We start from the raw sequence: 18,799 nt of genomic DNA, 5'->3' as shown, positions 1-18,799 counted from the left end.
TGTACTCATCATTTAAAAGGTCCCAAAATTGAAAATTCTGGAAAACGCTAGCCACAGAAAAGATATGGCATTGAAATTCAAGCTTCCCTATGCTGCTGTCAATAAGCTTTGACTCTGGTTTACCTCTAAGGCCTGGTCCACACTAGGACTTTAATTCGAATTTAGCAGCGTTAATTCGAATTAACCGTGCACCCGTCCACACCAGGAAGCCATTTAATTCGACCTAGAGGGCTCTTTAGTTCGAATTTGGTACTCCACCCCGACGAGGGGAGTAGCGCTAAATTCGACATGGCTATGTCGAATTAGGCTAGGTGTGGCTGCAAATCGAACTTACTAGCTCCGGGAGCTATCCCACAGTGCACCATTCTGTTGACGCTCTGGACAGCAGTCCGAGCTCAGATGTTCTGATCAGCCATACAGGAAAAGCACCAGGAAAATTTGAATTCCTTTTCCAGTCTGGCCAGTTTGAATCTCATTTCCTGTGTGGACGTCGTGGAGAGCTCAGCAGCACTGGCAGTGATGCAGAGCTCTCCAGCAGAGGAGTCCATGCAATCTCAGAGTAGAAAGAGGGCCCCAGCATGGACTGACCGGGAAGTCTTGGATCTGATCGCTGTGTGGGGCGATGAGTCTGTGCTTTCGGAGCTGCGCTCCAAAAAATGGAATGCAAAGACCTACGAGAAGGTCTCCAAAGCCATGGCACTCAGAGGATACAGCCGGGATGCAACGCAGTGCCGCGTGAAAATCCAGGACCTGAGACAAGGCTACCAAAAAATCAAAGCGGCAAACGGACGCTCCGGAGCCCAGCCCCAGACATGCTGCTTCTACGAGGCACTGCATTCCATTCTCGGTGGGTCTGCCACCACTGCCCCACCAGTGACCGTGGACTCTGAGGATGGGATAGTGTCGACGGGCAGTTTCTCGCCGATGTTCGCCGATGGGGAAGATGAGGAAGGGTTTGTGGAGGACGAGGCAGGCGACAGCGCTTACAATACCGCTTTCCCCGACAGCCAGGATCTCTTCATCACCCTCACAGAGATCCCCTACCAACCCTCCCCGGCCGTTAACCCGGACTCTGAATCAGGGGAAGGATCAGTCGGTAAGTGCTATAAACATGTAAACATTTATTTTTTAACAAAACAGGAATAAAAACTATATAAAAAGGTCTATGCATATAGGGATCGAACAGTAATCCTCCTGGGACAGTTCTACGAAGCTCTCTGACAGGTACTCGAAAAGCCTCCGGAGGAGGTTCCTGGGGAGAGGTGCCTTGTTGGGTGCTCCATGGAAGCACACTCTTCCGCGCCAGGCCATCAGGAGGTATAATGGGCACATCGCCTCGACCAGCATGGCAGCATAAGGCCCTGGTCTGTGCAGGGATTCACGCAGCATTCGCTCTCTGTTTCTCCTGGAGACCCGCCTCAGGGTGATCTTGCTCGGTGACTGCTGCATCTAATTAGGGGAATTACTTTAATGTTACTATTGTGAATGCTTGACTTTTCCTTTGCATAACAATGACCGTCGTTTAACAGCCACATGGTGGAGGCTGCAGGGGGAAAGCATACAGGGATCTTTCCCGGGGACAGCCGCGAGGGGCTGGAACAGGGTCAGACTTTATGCTTTCCAGATTGCCTGCAGCAGGAGGGCCCTGCTATCCATTAACTGTTAAGCAGCCTAAAGTTTACGGCTTACCAGGCCTGGCTGCTACACGGATTCTGCTGTCCTGCCCCGCTTGTCCGATCTCCAGTGCAAGACCCCAGGCAATGAAAGCGAATGCCGAAAATTCGAACTTGTCCTGAGAGCACATGAGATTAGGTGCCCTGTATGGTCTTGTTCACAGAAACTGAGTAGACTGTGTTCAGTGTTCGCAAACATGTATCTTTGGAAGGAAATCACTTCCTTTTTCCCATCACACAGCTGCGGCTCTTTCCCGAACTGCCCCGGCATCCCCCTCACAGAGGCTGGCGCAGATTAGGCGGCAAAAGAAAAAGACTCGGGACGAGATGTTCGCTGAACTGATGGCCTGCTCCAGAGCCGAGGCGGCCTAGCAGAGCCAGTGGAGGGAGACCCTCTCTCAGCAGCAGCGCTCACACAGCGAACGGGAGGACAGGTGGCGGAAGGAAGACCAGCAGGCGACTCAAACGCTGCTTGGACTAATGAGGGAGCAAACGGACACGCTCCGGCGCCTTGTGGATGTTCTGCAGGACCGCAGGCAGGAGCACAGAGCCCCCCTGAACTGTATCTGCAACCGCCCTCCCCCGCCACAAAGTCCTGTCCCCCCCCCCACCCAAAATCACGAGAAGGAGGGGCGCTAGGGGCCATGAAAACTGTCACTCCACCCCAGCAGAGCGCTCATGTACCAAAGAGCTCTCATTCCCTAAAGTATGAGAATTGCTTCCCTTCCTGGCTCACCCGATCCCAAATCCCAGTTTCATCCCCGAACTGTGTAGTTGAGTATTAAAAACAGTTTGCTGTTCATTACTGTTTCCGTCATGTTTCTTTGCAGAAGACTTTGTGTGAAGGGGGGGGAGGGGTTTCTTAATTGCATAGGACAGCCACCATTAACAGGGTACAGACATGGGGGCAGGATCAACAGCAGGTCACACACAGAGTGCAGTCACTAGGCACCCGGGTCACTCTGCGAGGTGTCTGCTTCCCCAGGTCAGTCTGGGAGGTGTATGTTGCCCCAGGGTCCGAGCGCCTGGCATCCACAAATGGCAAGGCAGGCTGCCCTTACCATGCCCTTCCACCCTAGCCATGAACCTCTCCGATGCCCTGAGCCCCAGCCAGAGCCATCATCCCCCCACACCTACTCACCCTTCCCACACACCCCTCACCCCTTCCTGCAAACCCACCCCTTCCTGCACACCCTCCGCTAACCGTCCTCCCCCCAGAGACCGCTGTAGGAGCAGGAGCCTGTCAGTCCTCGAGTGTAGAAGCGGTCTGTACATCACTGCACACCGTACCCACCACAGTCTGCGTCCCTGTTGTAACCATTGAACGAGAATTCGTTAGTAAAGAAAACTTTGTTAATTAAAAATGTTCCAATAACTATTTTTAAACGTCTGTTGGAAGGGGGGAAACCTGGTGAACGGGGTATGTAACCGCTGAAAAAAGACAATAGTAACTGAAACAGGGGCAGGTTCAGCTTCTCTGTAAAGAGACTGGACAGTCATAGGTTACCCTGCTCTCTGAGGAACCTAGCTTTCAAAGCCTCCCGGATGCACAGCGCTTCCCGCTGGGCTCTTCTAATCGCACGGGTGTCTGGCTGAGCGTAATCAGCAGCCAGGCGATTTGCCTCAACCTCCCATTCCGCCATAAAGGTCTCCCCCTTGCTCTCACAGAGATTGTGGAGCACACAGCAAGCTGCAATAACAATGGGGATATTGGTTTCGCTGAGATCCGAGCGAGTAAGCTCCTCCATCTCCCCTTGAGACGTCCGAAAGCACACTCCACCACCATTCTGCACTTGCTCAGCCGGTAGTTGAAGAGCTCCTTGTCACTGTCCAGGGCGCCTGTATAGGGCTTCATGAGCCAGGGCATTAGCGGGTAGGCTGGGTCCCCGAGGATCACTGTAGGCATCTCCACATCCCCAACACTTACTTTGTGGTCCGGGAAGAAACTACCTTCCTGCAGGCGTCTAAACAGACCAGAGTTCCTGAACACACGCGCGTCATGAACCTTGCCCGGCCACCCGACGTAGATGTTGGTAAAACGTCCCCTATGGTCCACCAGTGCTTGCAGCACCATTGAAAAGTAGCCCTTTCGGTTAATATACTGGCTGGCCTGGTGGGCCGGTCCCAGGATAGGGATGTGAGTTCCATCTATAGCCCCACCGCAGTTTGGGAATCCCATCGCGGCGAAGCCATCTATGACGACCTGGACGTTTCCCAGGGTCACCACCTTTGAGAGCAGTAGGTCAACGATTGCGTGGGCTACTTGCATCACAGCAACCCCCATGGTAGATTTGCCCACGCCAAAGTGGTTCGCTACTGACCGGTAGCTGTCTGGCGTTGCAAGTTTCCAGAGGGCTATGGCCACTCACTTCTGCACAGTCAGGGCTGCTCGCATCCGGGTGTCCTGGCGCTTCAGGGCAGGGGCCAGCAAGTCACACAGTTCAAGGAAAGTGCCCTTACACATCCTGAAGTTTTGCAGCCACTGTGATTCATCCCAGACCTGCAGCACTATGCGGTCCCACCAGTCCGTGCTTGTTTCCCGGGCCAGAATCGCCGTCCCATAGCATGAACGTGACCCATTGCCACCATAATCTCCACGGCGCGGCGTACCGTGCTTTGAGAGAGGTCTGTGCCACTCTCACACTTCACGTCCTCACCGCGCTGCCGGAGCCTCCTCGCCCGATTTCTCAGCAGCTGACTGTGGAAGAGGTGGACGATAAGGTGCGAGGAGTTGACAACGGCCATAAGTGCAGCGATGATCGCAGCAGGCTCCATGCTCGCAGTGCTGTGGCGCCCGCGCTGTCACTGACCAGAAAAGTGCGCGAACAGAGTTCCCGCCGGCGCTTTCAAGGAGAGAGGGCGGGAGTGACGGTTGAATGATGACAGTTACCCAAAACCACCCTCGACACATTTTTCCCCCAGAAGGCACTGGGGGCTCTACCCAGCATTCCAATGGGCAGCGGGGACTGCGGGAACTGTGGGATAGCTGCCCAGAATGCACCGCTTCCAATGTCGACGCTTGCCCCATTAGTGTGGACTCACAAAGTCAAATTAGTGTCCTTAGTGTGGATACACAAATTCGAATTCATCAGGTCGAATCCACAAATTCGACCTAAGTTAAATCGAACTACTCCTGTAGTGTAGACATACCCTAAGATTAATGGGATCATTTAGTCTCCACACCAATTCGATACATGCCTCCGCAGAACTGCAGCAAGTGTGCCAATTAGCGGGACGGGCATAAATAGATTTTTTTGGGGGTGATATGGACATATCTTGTAGGAACTGAATTGAAACCATCAACTTCTTTCATATAGGCCAAATTAATGTCACAGTTTCATCAGTATAAGGGTGACTGGGTGGCTTTGGTGCATTGTAGTGTTACTATCATCTAATACAGATGAACATTATACATGAGATGGACACCAAAATACTCATTACTTGAGTATCTCACAATATTTACCCCTATGCATCAGCACCTAGAATAGCTGCACACGGACAACTTTCCCATAAACATGAGGGTTCTCATGATAGAATATTGAGCTTCCCTGAGGCAGCCTACAGCACATCAACCCTGGATATAAAGTTTTCAAATGCAGGGCTTAAAGAAGGAGGGCAGAAAACAGCCTTGTTTCACAATGGCTAAGTAAAGTAGCAGCTACATGGGCAGTAAAACAGATGTCCTAACAAATGAGCTTTTAAAAGCTGTGGAAAATGCATCCAAATACATGTACATATTTGCACAGAGTCAACTCACTCTTTACGGACCTATTAGGTGTGACTGAATAATAAGTCTAATACTGGGGTGGGCAACCTGAGCCTGAGAAGGAGCCAGAATTTACCAATGTACATTGCCAAAGAGCTACAGTAATATGTCAGCAGCCCCCCGTCAGCTCTGCCCCGGCTCCCAGCACCTCCCGCCCACTGGCAGTCCCACCAATCAGCGCCTTCCCCTCCTTCCCCACACCTCCCGATCAGCTGTTTTGTGGCATGCAGGAGGCTTGGAGGGGGAGAAGCGAGGGCATGGCAGGCTCGGGGGCAAGGCTGGCTTTATAAACTGCGGCGCCCCATTTGAATACCCGGTGGCAGTCCGGGGCTTTGGTGGTACTTCAGCGGCGGCGGGTTTGCTCCGGGTCTTCGGTGGCACCGAAGGACCCCCCACCGCCGAAATGCTGAAGACCCGGACTCCCCTCCGTGGGTGCCGGGTGAGTAAAAATATTTTAAAAAATTAAAAAGGCGCCTAAGGTGCGGGGCCCTCTTAGGCACGGGGCCCAATTCCTGGGAATCAGGGGAATTGGCCTAAAGCCGGCCCTGCTCGTGGGAGGGAAGGCGTGGAGTGGGGGCAGGGCCTGTTGCAGAGCCAGGGGTGGAGCAGTGAGCACCCCCCAGCACACTGGAAAGTTGGCACTTGCCCCAGAGTCGGTGCCTATACAAGGAGACGCATATTAACTTCTGAAGGTCCGCATGTGGCTCCGGAGCCACAGGTTGGCCACCCCTGGTCTAATATACGTCAGCAGTGGCATCATTGCTGAAGCCCAACACTGCTTTTCAGTCTATAAAAAAGGATCAAATTGTATTATAAAGAAACTATCAATGATATTTTATTTACACTCCAATCACTATTAAGTACCAAAGATACAGCTACAGAAAAACAATAAGCAGGACTAACTTTTTTAATGCTGGCTTTGCAGTGAAGTAGATTGACAGGAAGGTTCTTTTGTGCTCCCAGATCTAAGATAATTGCAAACCATAACTTATGAATCAGTAAACATCACGGAAGCAGGAGATCAATTCCATGAAGATGACTGAGTCAATACTTTGATGCAACTTCCATTGTAAATCATAACATCAGCTGGCATACATTTTCAGCACAATAGGGCTGGCACAAGAGACCAGCATTTAAAAACCCACTCAGTGTCTTATTCCCAGCTACAGAAGTGGGCAGCATGTATAGCCTCTGGGAGGCTGGATCTTGATTCAGTTACACATCTGACCAAAAAAACCTCCAGCTCGGTGGTAATGACTGGTCCAGCTGGAGAGAATGTAATCCTTTCTACGGAAGCCAATCAGAGTGAGTTCTTAAGTCACTTGCTCATTGAGTTTAGATGGAGGAACCAGTCTATCACATGACAGAAGCCCTCTTCTTCACTAGTTTATACTCTGCTTTAAGAGGCCATTAGATATGGACTAGCCTTTTAAACCTCAACATTATTGTCTGTCTCTTGCCCCTGGCTTTGTCTTACCCACTGGTCACATCTTTCATTGCGTTAAAAGACCTTCCAAAGCTACTGAACTATAATTTTTACATAAAAACTTTTGTTGGTAGTTTTTGCAGCCTTGGTGGCTTATTACTTGTTACTGAGGATCTCTAATTAAAATAGATGACTTATGACAAAGCATAAACTGTCAGTTTTTGCCACAGATGTTGGATCCTTATTTGATATCTTTAGCTGTTGTTGATTCATCTATTTGCCTTCTAGTATCTACATGGGCAGATAGTATATCAAATATTTCTTTTAAATTTCTTTTAAAAATTCTTCTTACTCAATTAGGGATTTTTTTTTGGGGGCTGTTCATTCACTGAGAGGTTTAACAGTTCAAAGTATGCAGAAGTTATAACAAAACCTAAATATTTGCCTCTAGTTTCTAACATCACCATCAAAGATAATATTTTAATTTGTCAACACAAAGAATAGTTTCATAAGATGAAATATAGAATCACAGAAATGTAGGACTGGAACAGACTACAAGAGGTCATCTAGTCCACATCCCACCTACCCGAGGCAGGATCAAGGATACCTAGACTACTCTGACAGGTGTTTGTATAACCTGTTCTTAAAAACCTCCAGTGACAGGGATTCCACAACCTCCCTTGGTAACCTAGTCCAGCACTTAACTATTGTTATATTTAGAAAGTTTTTCCTGATTTCTAAACTAACTCTCCTTTGATGCAGATTAAGCTGGTTACTTCTTGTCCTACTTTCTGTGGACATGGAGAACAATTGATCATCATCCTTTTTGTAACAGCCCTTCACGTATTTGAAGACTTGTCAGGTTCAACCTCAATCTTCTTTTCTCAAGAATAAACATGACCTCATAGGCCAGGTTTTCAAAACTTTTTATCATTTTTGTTGCTCTCCTCTGGGCTTTCTCCAATTTGTCCATATCCTTTTAAAAAGTGTGGTGCCCAAATCAGCACACAATACTCCAGGGGAGGCCTCACCAGTGCTAAGTAAAGTGGAACAATTACCTCTCATGTTTTACATACGATACTCCTGTTAATACACCCCAGAATGATATTAGCCTTCTTTGCAAGTACATTGCATTGTTAATTCATATTCAATTTGCGATCCACTATAACCCCCAGATAGTTTCTGCAGTACTACTGCATAGCCAGTTATTCTCCATTTTGTACATGTGCATTTGATTTTTCCTCCTTAAGTGTAGTACTTTGCTGCAATATCGTAATATCAATTTCTGGCTCCACAACACCTGCCCAGGCTATGCTAAGAGGAACAGTTCAGACTAGCTTTTTCATGTAAATTTCCTTGGTTAGAGTACATTCAGAATTCTTCACATTCTCTAGGCCTCTCAAAATTGAAAATGATTAATCTTATTTTAAAAACATGAAATCCCTAATCAAGTTGAGATTAGAGGATATTAATAAGCAATTAGACATGGCAGTTATTTCCATTACAAATGTGTCTCCTTGGTTCCCCCTTGTTAAAAAGAGGCCTGTGTATGCAAGTTATTTAGACAGTTTGTCCAATAACAAGTTAAGGAGCTCTCAGTTTTCAATTTATGCAGCCAGATTACTTATGTCTACACTTAAAAAAACCACACACAAAAAAACCCTGTAGCAGCAAATTTCAGAGCCCAGATCAACTGACTTGGGTTCATGGGGCTTATGTTCTGAGGCTTAAAATAGGAGGGTAGACCTTCCCACTCGGGGTGGAACCCAGGCTCTGAAAACTGGCGAGGGGGGTGGGTCTCAGAGCCTGGGCTTCAGCCCGAGCAGCAACACCTACACTGCTATTTTTAGCCCCATACCCCAACCCCTGCTAAAGCCCTGAATCAGTTCATCGGGGCCCTGAGACTTGCCAACCATGGTTCCATCTCCCCTTCCCCCAGTGGAGACATACCCTTAGAAGGCTGATGTATTGACATCAAGAAACATAACCACCTCTGTCCATGCGGCTCTGAGCAGGTAGAAGACTTACCCAATTATTTATTTTGTTGTAATCTGTATTGTCACTTGAGGTCAAAATGACTTTCCATGTTTGTGTCCTTTTTCTATGACCTCTCAGAAAACAGAGTATTTATTAGGAAATGACATATTTGATCAAAGCGATTGCCCTATTTGCATGGTCAGCCAATAAAATAAGGAAAAGGCAAGTGGCATGGTGCATATATATGGCTTAATGGTCTTTCGACATTTGTATTTATATTAATATTCTAAAATTTTGGATTTAGTTTTAAGTTTTACAGTAATATTTTGTTTTTGGTGCACTGTCTCTGGCTAAGTCACTGATAATAAATTTGACCTGCTTGTAGTACTTTGCACTTGCCTATATTGAGTTTCATCTGGTTGATTTCAAACCAATTCTTCAATTTGTCAAGGTTGTGTTGAATTCTAATTCTGTCCTCCAAAGTGCTAGCAACCCCTTCCAGTTTGGTGTCACCCACACATTTTATGAACACTCTCCAATTCATTAATGAAAACACTGAACAGTATTGGATCCAGGACAACCCCCCGCAGAACCCCCCTAGGTTGGTCTTCCAAGTTTGACAGCAAACTATTGATAACTATTTTTTTGAGTACAGGCAAGTCGCATCTTAGGCGCATTTAACATGTGCGAATTCAGCTTTGCGCGGTCGGCAAAAAACTGGAAAAAAAAGAAAAACGATATAAAAACTGCATCTGTAGTGCGGGCGATTCCACCCGCCATTCAACTCAATGAGTGTTTCACTATACGCGGTTTTCGCTTTACGTGCTAACCGCAGAACGGAACCCCCGCGTAAGATGAGACTTGCCTGTAGCTCAGTAGAGCAGTACCATAAACTCACAAGCCAACTAATGCAAGATTTATTGCAAAGATGCATACATTATTAAACATCCTCTAATGTCTCACTGGGTAAAAAAGAGTAAGTTTAAATGGTACAGAACACTCTAAGTGAAGAAAAAAATGGATTTCTTTTCTGAAAGCCCAAATCAATCCTTTGGTATCAGCAGTAAACAGTAATTTCAACTCTTGTATCTGAATTCATGAGTGAGTCAATATTCCTTCTGCTGCCAAAGTACCTCATGAAACAACCTAGACTTCAAGAAAGAAAATTTCAAATTAAATTCTTCCTAGATTGTAAACTCTTCAGGGAAGTGACCATCTTTTGCTATGCATATGTGTAGTGCCTAATTCAAGGAGATATTTGGGCTACTGTAATAAATGTAATACAAATCGAACGGAGGGATTATTAGTTAAGATTACTTGGAAGGCATATTTAAAAAAAGTCTTATCTACTTAGTATTCAGAGACAAACATAACCTTTCAGATAACTGGTCTAGGACCAGTACATTACTGAGACAGATTTCTGTCCATGTTCCCTGCCCCCGGCCCTAAAGTTTAGCCACTAATATTACATTAAAACTATGCTAAGGTTAATGATTATATCATTGGACAGAAGGAATTCTATGCTTTCCAATGGCATAAATAATATTATTGTAGTGCATGTGACTCAGAAAATATTGGACTTTAAAACTATGTCAAAAATTTACATTGGCCTTTTGGTCTAGCAGTACTTTTGTGATACTGATCCAACTCTGTATACATCAAATCCTGGCTTACAACAGTATAATTTTCAATCCTGCTATCACATTTTCCTCTTTTGTATATTAGTTTAGTACAAGGTTTCCTACTACTGAACCCTGTCACCAATCCCTAGTTTCAGTAAAATATTTATCCTCAAGAGGAACAGGTAATTGATATATTCTGGTGACATCATTTGTTTCATACTATAGGCATAAAAAAACCTTTATACATGGGTGCATCAAAATTGAGAAATGTGTTAATTACTGCAGCTGGAAACCTTTTCTAAAAAACAAAGAAAGACAGCGCAGCCTTTCAAATGTGCAAAGCTTTGCAGACAAGATGAAATACTGCCTCAACCAACTTTCCAACCATTCAAACAAATTACTGCCTACTCTTTCAAATCTTCAATTGGTAATTGAACTGAAACCAGCATGTGTATCAGGACTGCTCCAAAAAAACCTATATACAGTAAATGCACAAAAATCTCTTAATGCAACACTTAAAAATCATCAAAAGCCTTGACATGCAAAAGTTCAGGTTTCCATAGTGATGGCTACATAACTGCACACCATATAGGTTAAGGTACACATTCTATTATGCAGTAACAGATTAAGCCATGTATTTAACCAGAAAAATGCTACTACTAAACATACGCGTGAGCAACAGATTTTACATTGCATTAGAATTTTTTGCATTTAATTTTCCCAAGAGTTTCTTAAATTGAATGTTTCCTATGATTAATACTAGCAATTAAATGGTCCCAATTAAGTTGAGCAGGTCACACAGAAGTGAATGGGGTTAAAGTGGAATGAGGTCCCATCTCTGCTGTTGGTCTCATTTTGCTCAATACAAGGCAATGTATTCCCCCTCCCTCTCCCCCCCCCTTTTTTTTTTAAAAACGTGTAGTTAGAAATTTCTTACAATGGAAAGCTATTTTAACTCTCTCCTAGCTTGGAGGAGGGGAGAGGGAGGGAACAAAACAGTTGAGTAGATTTTGCATCTGCCCTCAAATATATTCATTTTCAAAAGAAGTCCAGGCATAAGATGTTTCAGACCAAAACGTGAATGTTTCAGCAAGTTTTAACAGTATAAAAACATGGAGGAGGATACAATATAAAGTGTTTTGCAACCTGAATTATAGTAATTATCATCAGTGATATCTATGTTCTATAGAAACACAATATTAGTGTTTCTCTCTGGTTACCTTACTTTCTTCAAGCTATAGTATAAAAAGTAGAGAGAACATAACAGTCAAAGAAACCATACATAGATGAAATCTTATCTGATAGAAGTGGAGTAAGTTTTACTGTTTAACCTAACACCCATACAGAACTCACAAGGCCAGATTATGCAACTGAATGAATTCATTACATGTGACACAAGTCACAGAAGGAGATGTTGCTTTTTTATTTAGAAAGTGGCTTTTTGATGAAAGGTATGTGTTTCATTATAAAGTTCTTATGAGATGTATTGATTAGTTACTTTTAAATTAAACCTCACAAACAAGTCCTGAAGATATTTCCTTTGTGTTCTCGTTTTAAAAAGATCCTTTGCCTCTGGATCTTGCAATTTTTGTGTAATTTTATGAACTGCTTAGTACACAGGCATGACAGAAGGACAGGCTGAAAGCAAAGACAGTAGGCAGAAGGGGAAGAGAGAACCACTGGGAAACAGAGGAAAAGAGTAATAGAGAAAGGTAGGACAGAACAAAAGAGAGTTGGAACAAAGGAGCAGACAGAAACAATAGGGAGAAGAAAAGAAGCAAGCTAAGAGAGAGCAAACAAGAGAGAAACGAAGAAAGATGGAGAAACCCATCCTACAGACACGCCAGCTTGCCTCCTTCAGAAGGAAGGGTTAGCCTAGGAAAGTACAGCAAGAAATAGGAATTTTCTATGAACAGAAAAACTAGAGACAAAGCATGCAACATTCCTTCCAGTATTAACATACTTCCATATTACACGAAGTTCTCAGCACATTCTGGTTATAGAAATCCAGTCCTTCTTTACCCCTTTACAATAATAAAATATCCTGCTATATTTTATTTCTGTGCCCCCAAGCTACCATTTAAAATATTTCAGTAGGTGGCACTGGACTTCCATAAAGATCATGACCTGACTGAGCTCTATGCAGGTTTAAAAGCAGAGAACGAGTTCAGGTCCTTTTACACAATCATGGCAACGGATACTGCACTTGACCATTTTGGATATAATTATTATGTGTTTTTAAATTTTTGCTGTGTGAAGAAGTTTTAGCACTCTGCTTTAGCAAACAGACAAACAAATATTGCAGTCTCTTCTGTTACACAAACAATGCACAGGATTACATACTAGCATATACATTTTCTAAGGTAAGGTTGAACTCTCTCAAATAACAGGACTCAAACTGAGCACACATGTATGTTATTGACTGTAGTCATAAGAACGGCCATACTAGGTCAGACCAAAGGTCCATCAAGCCAAGTATCCTGTCCTCAGACAGTGACCAATGGCAGGTGCCCCAAAGGGAATGAACACTCAGGTTATCATCAAGTGATCCATGCCCTGTCACCCAATCCCAGCTTCTGGTAAACAGAGGCTAGGGACACTATTTCTGCCCATCCTGGCTAATATCTTCCATGAATCTATCTAGCTCCCTTTTGTACACCGTTATAGTACTGGTCTTCACAACACCCTCTGGCAAGGAGTTCCAGAGGTTGACAGTGCGTTGCGTGAAAAAAATACTTTCTTGTGTTTGTTTTAAACTTGCTACCTATTAGTTTAATTTGGTGGCCCCTTGTTCTTGTATTATAAGAAGGCGTAAATAACACTTCCTTATTTACTTTCTCTATACCACTCATGATTTTATAGACCTCTACCATATCCCCCCTTAGTTGCCTCTTTTCCAAGCTGAAAAGTCCCAGTCTTATTAATCTCTCCTCATACAGAAGCCATTCTATACCCCTAATCATTTTTGTTGCCTTTTTTCTGAACCTTTTCCAATTCCAATATATCTTTTTTGAGATGTGGCAACCACATCTGCACACAGTATTCAAGGTTTGGGCATACCATGGATTTATATAGAGGCAATATGATATTTTCTGTCTTATTATCTATCTCTTTCTTGATGATCCCCAACATTCTGTTTGCTTTTTTGACTGCCGCTGCACATTGAGTGGATGATTTCAGAGAACTATCCACAATGACTCCAAGATCTCTTTCTTGAGTGGTAACAGCTAATTTAGCTGTTACCACTCAAATATACCCCATCATTGGAAAACATAATCCTAACTATACATATACAATGTGCATTACTTTGCATTTATCAACATTAAATTTCATCTGCCATTTTGTTGCCCAGTCAAGCATTAAAACAACCACAGCATCAAAAGAAGACGTATTTGAGAAGGAGAAGAAAGTCTTTGAAGACTTCATAATGGGAGAAATTTTATTTCCTTATAAAATTAATATTTGGCACTGCTTATCTGGCAAAACCACTTAACTGAGACCCCTCTTTTGCCCCTACCCCTACCCCAAAACCATGACAACTGTCAATTCACAAATAGAAGAAAGCCAAAGGTCATTGACTAAAGTATTTATTATACATTATTTGCCCTGCATTAGTCATAATTTTTTCCCTCTTGTTTCTGTTTTGTTGGTGAGGCCCTGCTATAACGCAGGGAGTCCAGTCTACATACAAGCAGTTTCCTCATTCTGTACTTTATGCCAAGTTGCTTCCTAAAATACAGATAAGGAACATGACAGATTGGAATGATATTAAATAATTTAGCAAAGTAATAGTCTGTTACATATTTAAGGGCTGAAAATGGGTCATGTTTGTAAACAAATCTTTCAGTTTTATGTCAAAGCCTGCTTTGGGCTTCCTTTTTATCAAAGAAAGCTCATGGAGTAATGGCTTTGCAATCAAAGTTTCTCAAATTTAAAACAAATCTAATCACCAAAAATATCGAAGTACACCTAAAGTATCAATTTCATTTAATCTTTTTCCCCACAAGGATTGAGGATTTCCCAATGTACCATAAAATGTAGGCAAAATGTAAAACACATGCTTTAGGAGAAAAGAGAAAAGGAGAGCTGCAATGGAGAGGAGGGATTGGCATATTTGCATTATCTGTCAGTAGGAAGTGCCTCGAATCATCCAAAAGGGCATAGTATAGAATTGCCACCTTTGAGGTGCAAAAAACCAGGACATCCAGTGTGATCCAGAGCCCATAAAACTAGACAGCTGTTAGTGTGTTCTGAGCATCCTTACAGTTTTCCAGGGGCAGCTCCCCTAAGAAATGGATGATCCTGGGAAAACTTGGACACGTAGCAACCCCGTGCATTAGCCATTATCGAGCATGATCATTAGGTTTCTTTAAACCTAACAGAAACCATCATGGGCAAGAGGTTGTCTGTCTGTCCTACATACTCTGCTTGGGGGCTGAGCCAGAGCTTAGGGGGGGAATATAATAGTAATTAAAAGCCCTAGGGGACTTTGGCTGAAGAAAATCATGTAAGGCTGGGAGGTGTGCTGGGTATTAGGCCTGGGTCATCAGCACCTGTGGCATTGTGGCTACGGAGCAAGATCTTCCATTTTGAAGCACAAGCTGAGGAGAGGCAGTCATCTAGTAACAGTGGAGGAAGAACTGCTAGCTCGAAGGATCCACTGACTAGACTTCTATACTGCTGACAAGCCAGAAGTATTTGATTCTGGAGAGACTCTTGCAGTCCTATTCCAATTCTATAGGATCCTGGTGGTATGCACTACATTATAGGCTACACTAAAGACTGAGACAATAATTGCTGAAGATGAACCAGGGGGAAAAAAAACGAACAAGTTCATAGGAGTGCACTAAAATACAGCATAGGAGTTATTAAAAATGTAGGATTTTAGCATAGCAGCGAAAAGTTTGTGAATGTCTATATAGGAAGAACATGATGATAGATTCATTATCTAATAGCCTTTATTTAAAAGTTATTTCAGAGTATTTAAAGTATTTTCTTTATTTTCATTAAATATAAATGGTTGTTTACTAAGCAAATCGTGTGGTACCACTGGATTGAAAACAAAGGCACTATTTGCTTCCATAAGAGAAGGTTGATCTTGTTAGGGTGAGTTAAATAATCCTCAGCCATGCCACAGACTTCCTGGGCAAAACCAGGAGGGCTGAAGTTTCTAAACCCCACTAGCCATTGATTTCCCTGCATGGCTGAATTCCCATAATGCGTATGCAAAAGGAGAATGAATTAAAGAAGCCTGTGCCCAAAGTCACAAGGAGGAAAGGAGCTGAAGGCCTTCAGGCCTCTCTCAAGTCAAAAGATACTCAAAGGTGGAGTAGTATATATGGTCGGGATCCTGGGACCAGCACATGGCTGGTGTTTCTCTCACAACAACACAAGCCTCAGTGCTTTTGCTTTCATAACAAACTTCCAAAACTACGCATTTCACTACAAAAGGTTTGGACAAGCATAGTCCAGAAATGACTCAGTCCTACCAGTCTCCACATACATGCAGAAGCGGGCAGACAAGTATACTTCTAGAAGTGAAAAATGTTACCTTGGCCAGAAAAAAATACACACTTGGTAATGTATTTTTACATCATGTGCAAAGATGATACCAAGGCAAACATAAGCATATAGTTACAATGCTTAGTTGTGCATTTCTGCACAATCTGTAGCTGTGTGCATGTACTCAAAATTAGGGCTGTCAAGCGATTAAAAAAATTAATCGTGAACAATCACACTGTTAAACAATAATAAAATACAATTTAAATAGTTTTAGATGTTTTCTACATTTTCAAATAGATTGATTTCAATTACAACAGTGAGCACTGTGCACTTTGTATTTTTTTATTACATATATTTGCACTGTAAAAAATAAAAACAGTATTTTTCAATTCACCTAATACAAGTACAGTAGTGCAATCTCTATCATAAAAGTTGAACTTACAAATGTAGGCTCTAAAGTTTTACATTGTTTTATTTTTGAATGCACTTATTTTTTGTACATAATTCCACAAGTTCACTCAGTCCTACTTGTTCAGCCAATCACTCAGACAAACAAGTTTGTTTAAATTTGCAGGAGATAATGCTGCCCGCTTCTTGTTTACAGTGTCACCTGAAAGTTTAAACAGGTGTTCTCATGGCACTGTTGTAGCTGGCGTTGCAAGATATTTACATGGCAGATGTACTAAAGATTCATATGTCCCTTCATGCTTCAACCACTGTTCCAGAAGACATGCGTGCATGCTGACGACGGGTGCTGCTCGATAACAATCCAAAGCAGTGTGGACTGATGCATGTTCATTTTCATCATCTGAGTCAGATGCTACCAGCAGAAGGTTGATTTCCTTTTTTTGGTGGTTTGGGTTCTGTAGTTTCCACATCCAAGTGTTGCTCTTTTAAGATTTCTGAAAGCACACTCCGAACCTCGTCCCTCTCAAAATTTTGGAAGGGATGTCAGATTCTAAAACTTTGGGTCGAGTGCTGTAGCTATCTTTAGAAATCTCACATTGGTACCTTCTTTGTGTTTTGTCAAATCTGCAGTGAAAGTGTTCTTAAAATGAGTAACGTGCTGGGTCATCATCAGAGACTGCTATAACATGAAATATATGGCAGAATGTGGGTAAAACAGAGTAGGAGATATAATTCTCCCCCAAGGAGTTCAGTCACAAATTTAATTAATGCATTTTTTTTTAAAATAAGCATTATCGGCATGGAAGCATGTCCTCTGGAATGATGATCAAAGTATAAAGGGACATATGACTGTTTAGCATATCTGGCACATAAATATCTTGCAATGCCAGCTACAAAAGAGTGCCATGCGAACACCTGTTCTCACTTTCAGGTGACATTGTAAAGAAGAAGTGGGCGGAATATCGCCTGCAAATTTAAACAAACTTGTTTGTCTGAGCGATGGGCTGAATAAGTAGTAGGACTGAGTGGACTTGTAGGCTCTAAAGTTTCACATTTTTTTACACATAACTGCACTCAAAAACAAAATCTACATTTGTAAGTTGCACTTTCATGATAAAGAGATTGCACTGCAGTACTTGTATGAGGTGAATTGAAAAATATTTATTTTGTTTGCCATTTTTACAGTGCAAATATTTGTAATAAAAATAATATAAAGTGAGCATTGTCAACTTTGTATTCTGTGTTGTAATTAAAATCAATACATTTTAAAATGTAGAAAAACATCCAAAATATTTAATACACTATTAAACAATAGAATACCAATTTAAATGCAAGTAAAACTGCGATTAATCACGATTAATTTTTTTGAGTTAATCGTGTGAGTTAACTGCAATTAATTGACAGCCTTAACTCAAATCCCTTAATTATTCATTACTGTATTTAACATCTCCCCAACCTTATTGCAGGCTGTTCCAAGTTGTGGGGAGGGCAGACTAATGGAGACTACACTTTTGTGGGGAATTTTCAGCTGCAAGAGATACTAAAAGTGCAGGTAGTGGCTTTGGCTGTTAAAGATAAACTCAGAACACAAGCAATCTTCCATATGGCCTTTTGAGCATTTACAAAATACATTGCAGGGAAATTACTTAAGTGTTGTGTCCAAAAATGGTCTTGGAATGAAAACATTTAAGTCTCATTCTCTTTGTAAGTTTTAGCAAAGTTTTGAAATAACGAACAAATCCAATTGGTTCTCTGAGTAGGTGAGCATGGTAATGTTTTGTCTGCACACATCAACCTAAAGCTAACTGCTAGTGAAGGTCTCGTAGATGCAAACCTATTTATTCTTTATTCATGTTCAAGAAAAAGCTAGCAACTGAAAATTCCAAAATATTTCAACCAAAATAGTTGAACAAAAATTTTGCTTTGGTCAAATGGAATGTTTTGTTCAACCTGGGCTAGATTCACAAAACAGCAAAAGGAAGAGGAGGAGGCAGCTCCCTTATAGCGTTCAGCCCAGCGGTTATGGCGCTCACCTGGAATGTGACACACCCCAGTTCCATTTCCCCCTCTGCCTGATGCGTAGAAGGGATTTGAACATGGGTCCCTCACCTCTCAGGGGAATGCTGTAACTACTGGCCATTGGGGTAGTCGGGGATGGGTGTCTCTCATTCTCTCCTGTTGAAGCTTTTAAAATCTGTATAAATAATTAGCCACTGGGGCAGGAGGGCTGGAACCTGGGTCTGCCACCTCCCATGTGACCAAAAGCATCCCTGTATTCACACCCTAGATATTATTGTAATGGTCTTTGTGCAAAATATACCTTGTGAGGTATCATTTAAAAAATTACCACCACAATGGTCATCAATATCCTTCTGTAACATATGAACAAAACGCAAATGAACCGTTATGAATAAAGTGAAATTAT

At 42.9% G+C, this 18,799-nt stretch overlaps 1 protein-coding gene across 5 annotated transcripts in view; it reads right to left on the bottom strand.

The window, feature by feature from the left end:
- Positions 1–18,799, bottom strand: part of PIP5K1B (phosphatidylinositol-4-phosphate 5-kinase type 1 beta) — a 161,393-nt gene that overhangs the window by 19,228 nt on the left and 123,366 nt on the right. For 2 of the 5 annotated variants that reach the window (XM_039545290.1, XM_039545288.1), the window contains exon 14: positions 14,064–14,193. The exons of the other annotated variants lie outside the window; for them this stretch is intronic. In XM_039545290.1, the coding sequence (XP_039401224.1) occupies positions 14,076–14,193 (118 nt within the window). In that variant the 3' untranslated portion in view covers positions 14,064–14,075. Of the gene's footprint in view, positions 1–14,063; positions 14,194–18,799 lie in introns of those variants that run through there. 5 annotated transcript variants of the gene reach the window in all.

The sequence above is a fragment of the Mauremys reevesii genome, linkage group 6 (genome assembly GCF_016161935.1).
Source record: "Mauremys reevesii isolate NIE-2019 linkage group 6, ASM1616193v1, whole genome shotgun sequence".
NCBI lineage: Eukaryota > Metazoa > Chordata > Testudines > Geoemydidae > Mauremys > Mauremys reevesii.
The sequence above is the reverse complement of the archived record's forward strand: the minus strand, read 5'-3'. Positions and strand labels throughout refer to the sequence as shown.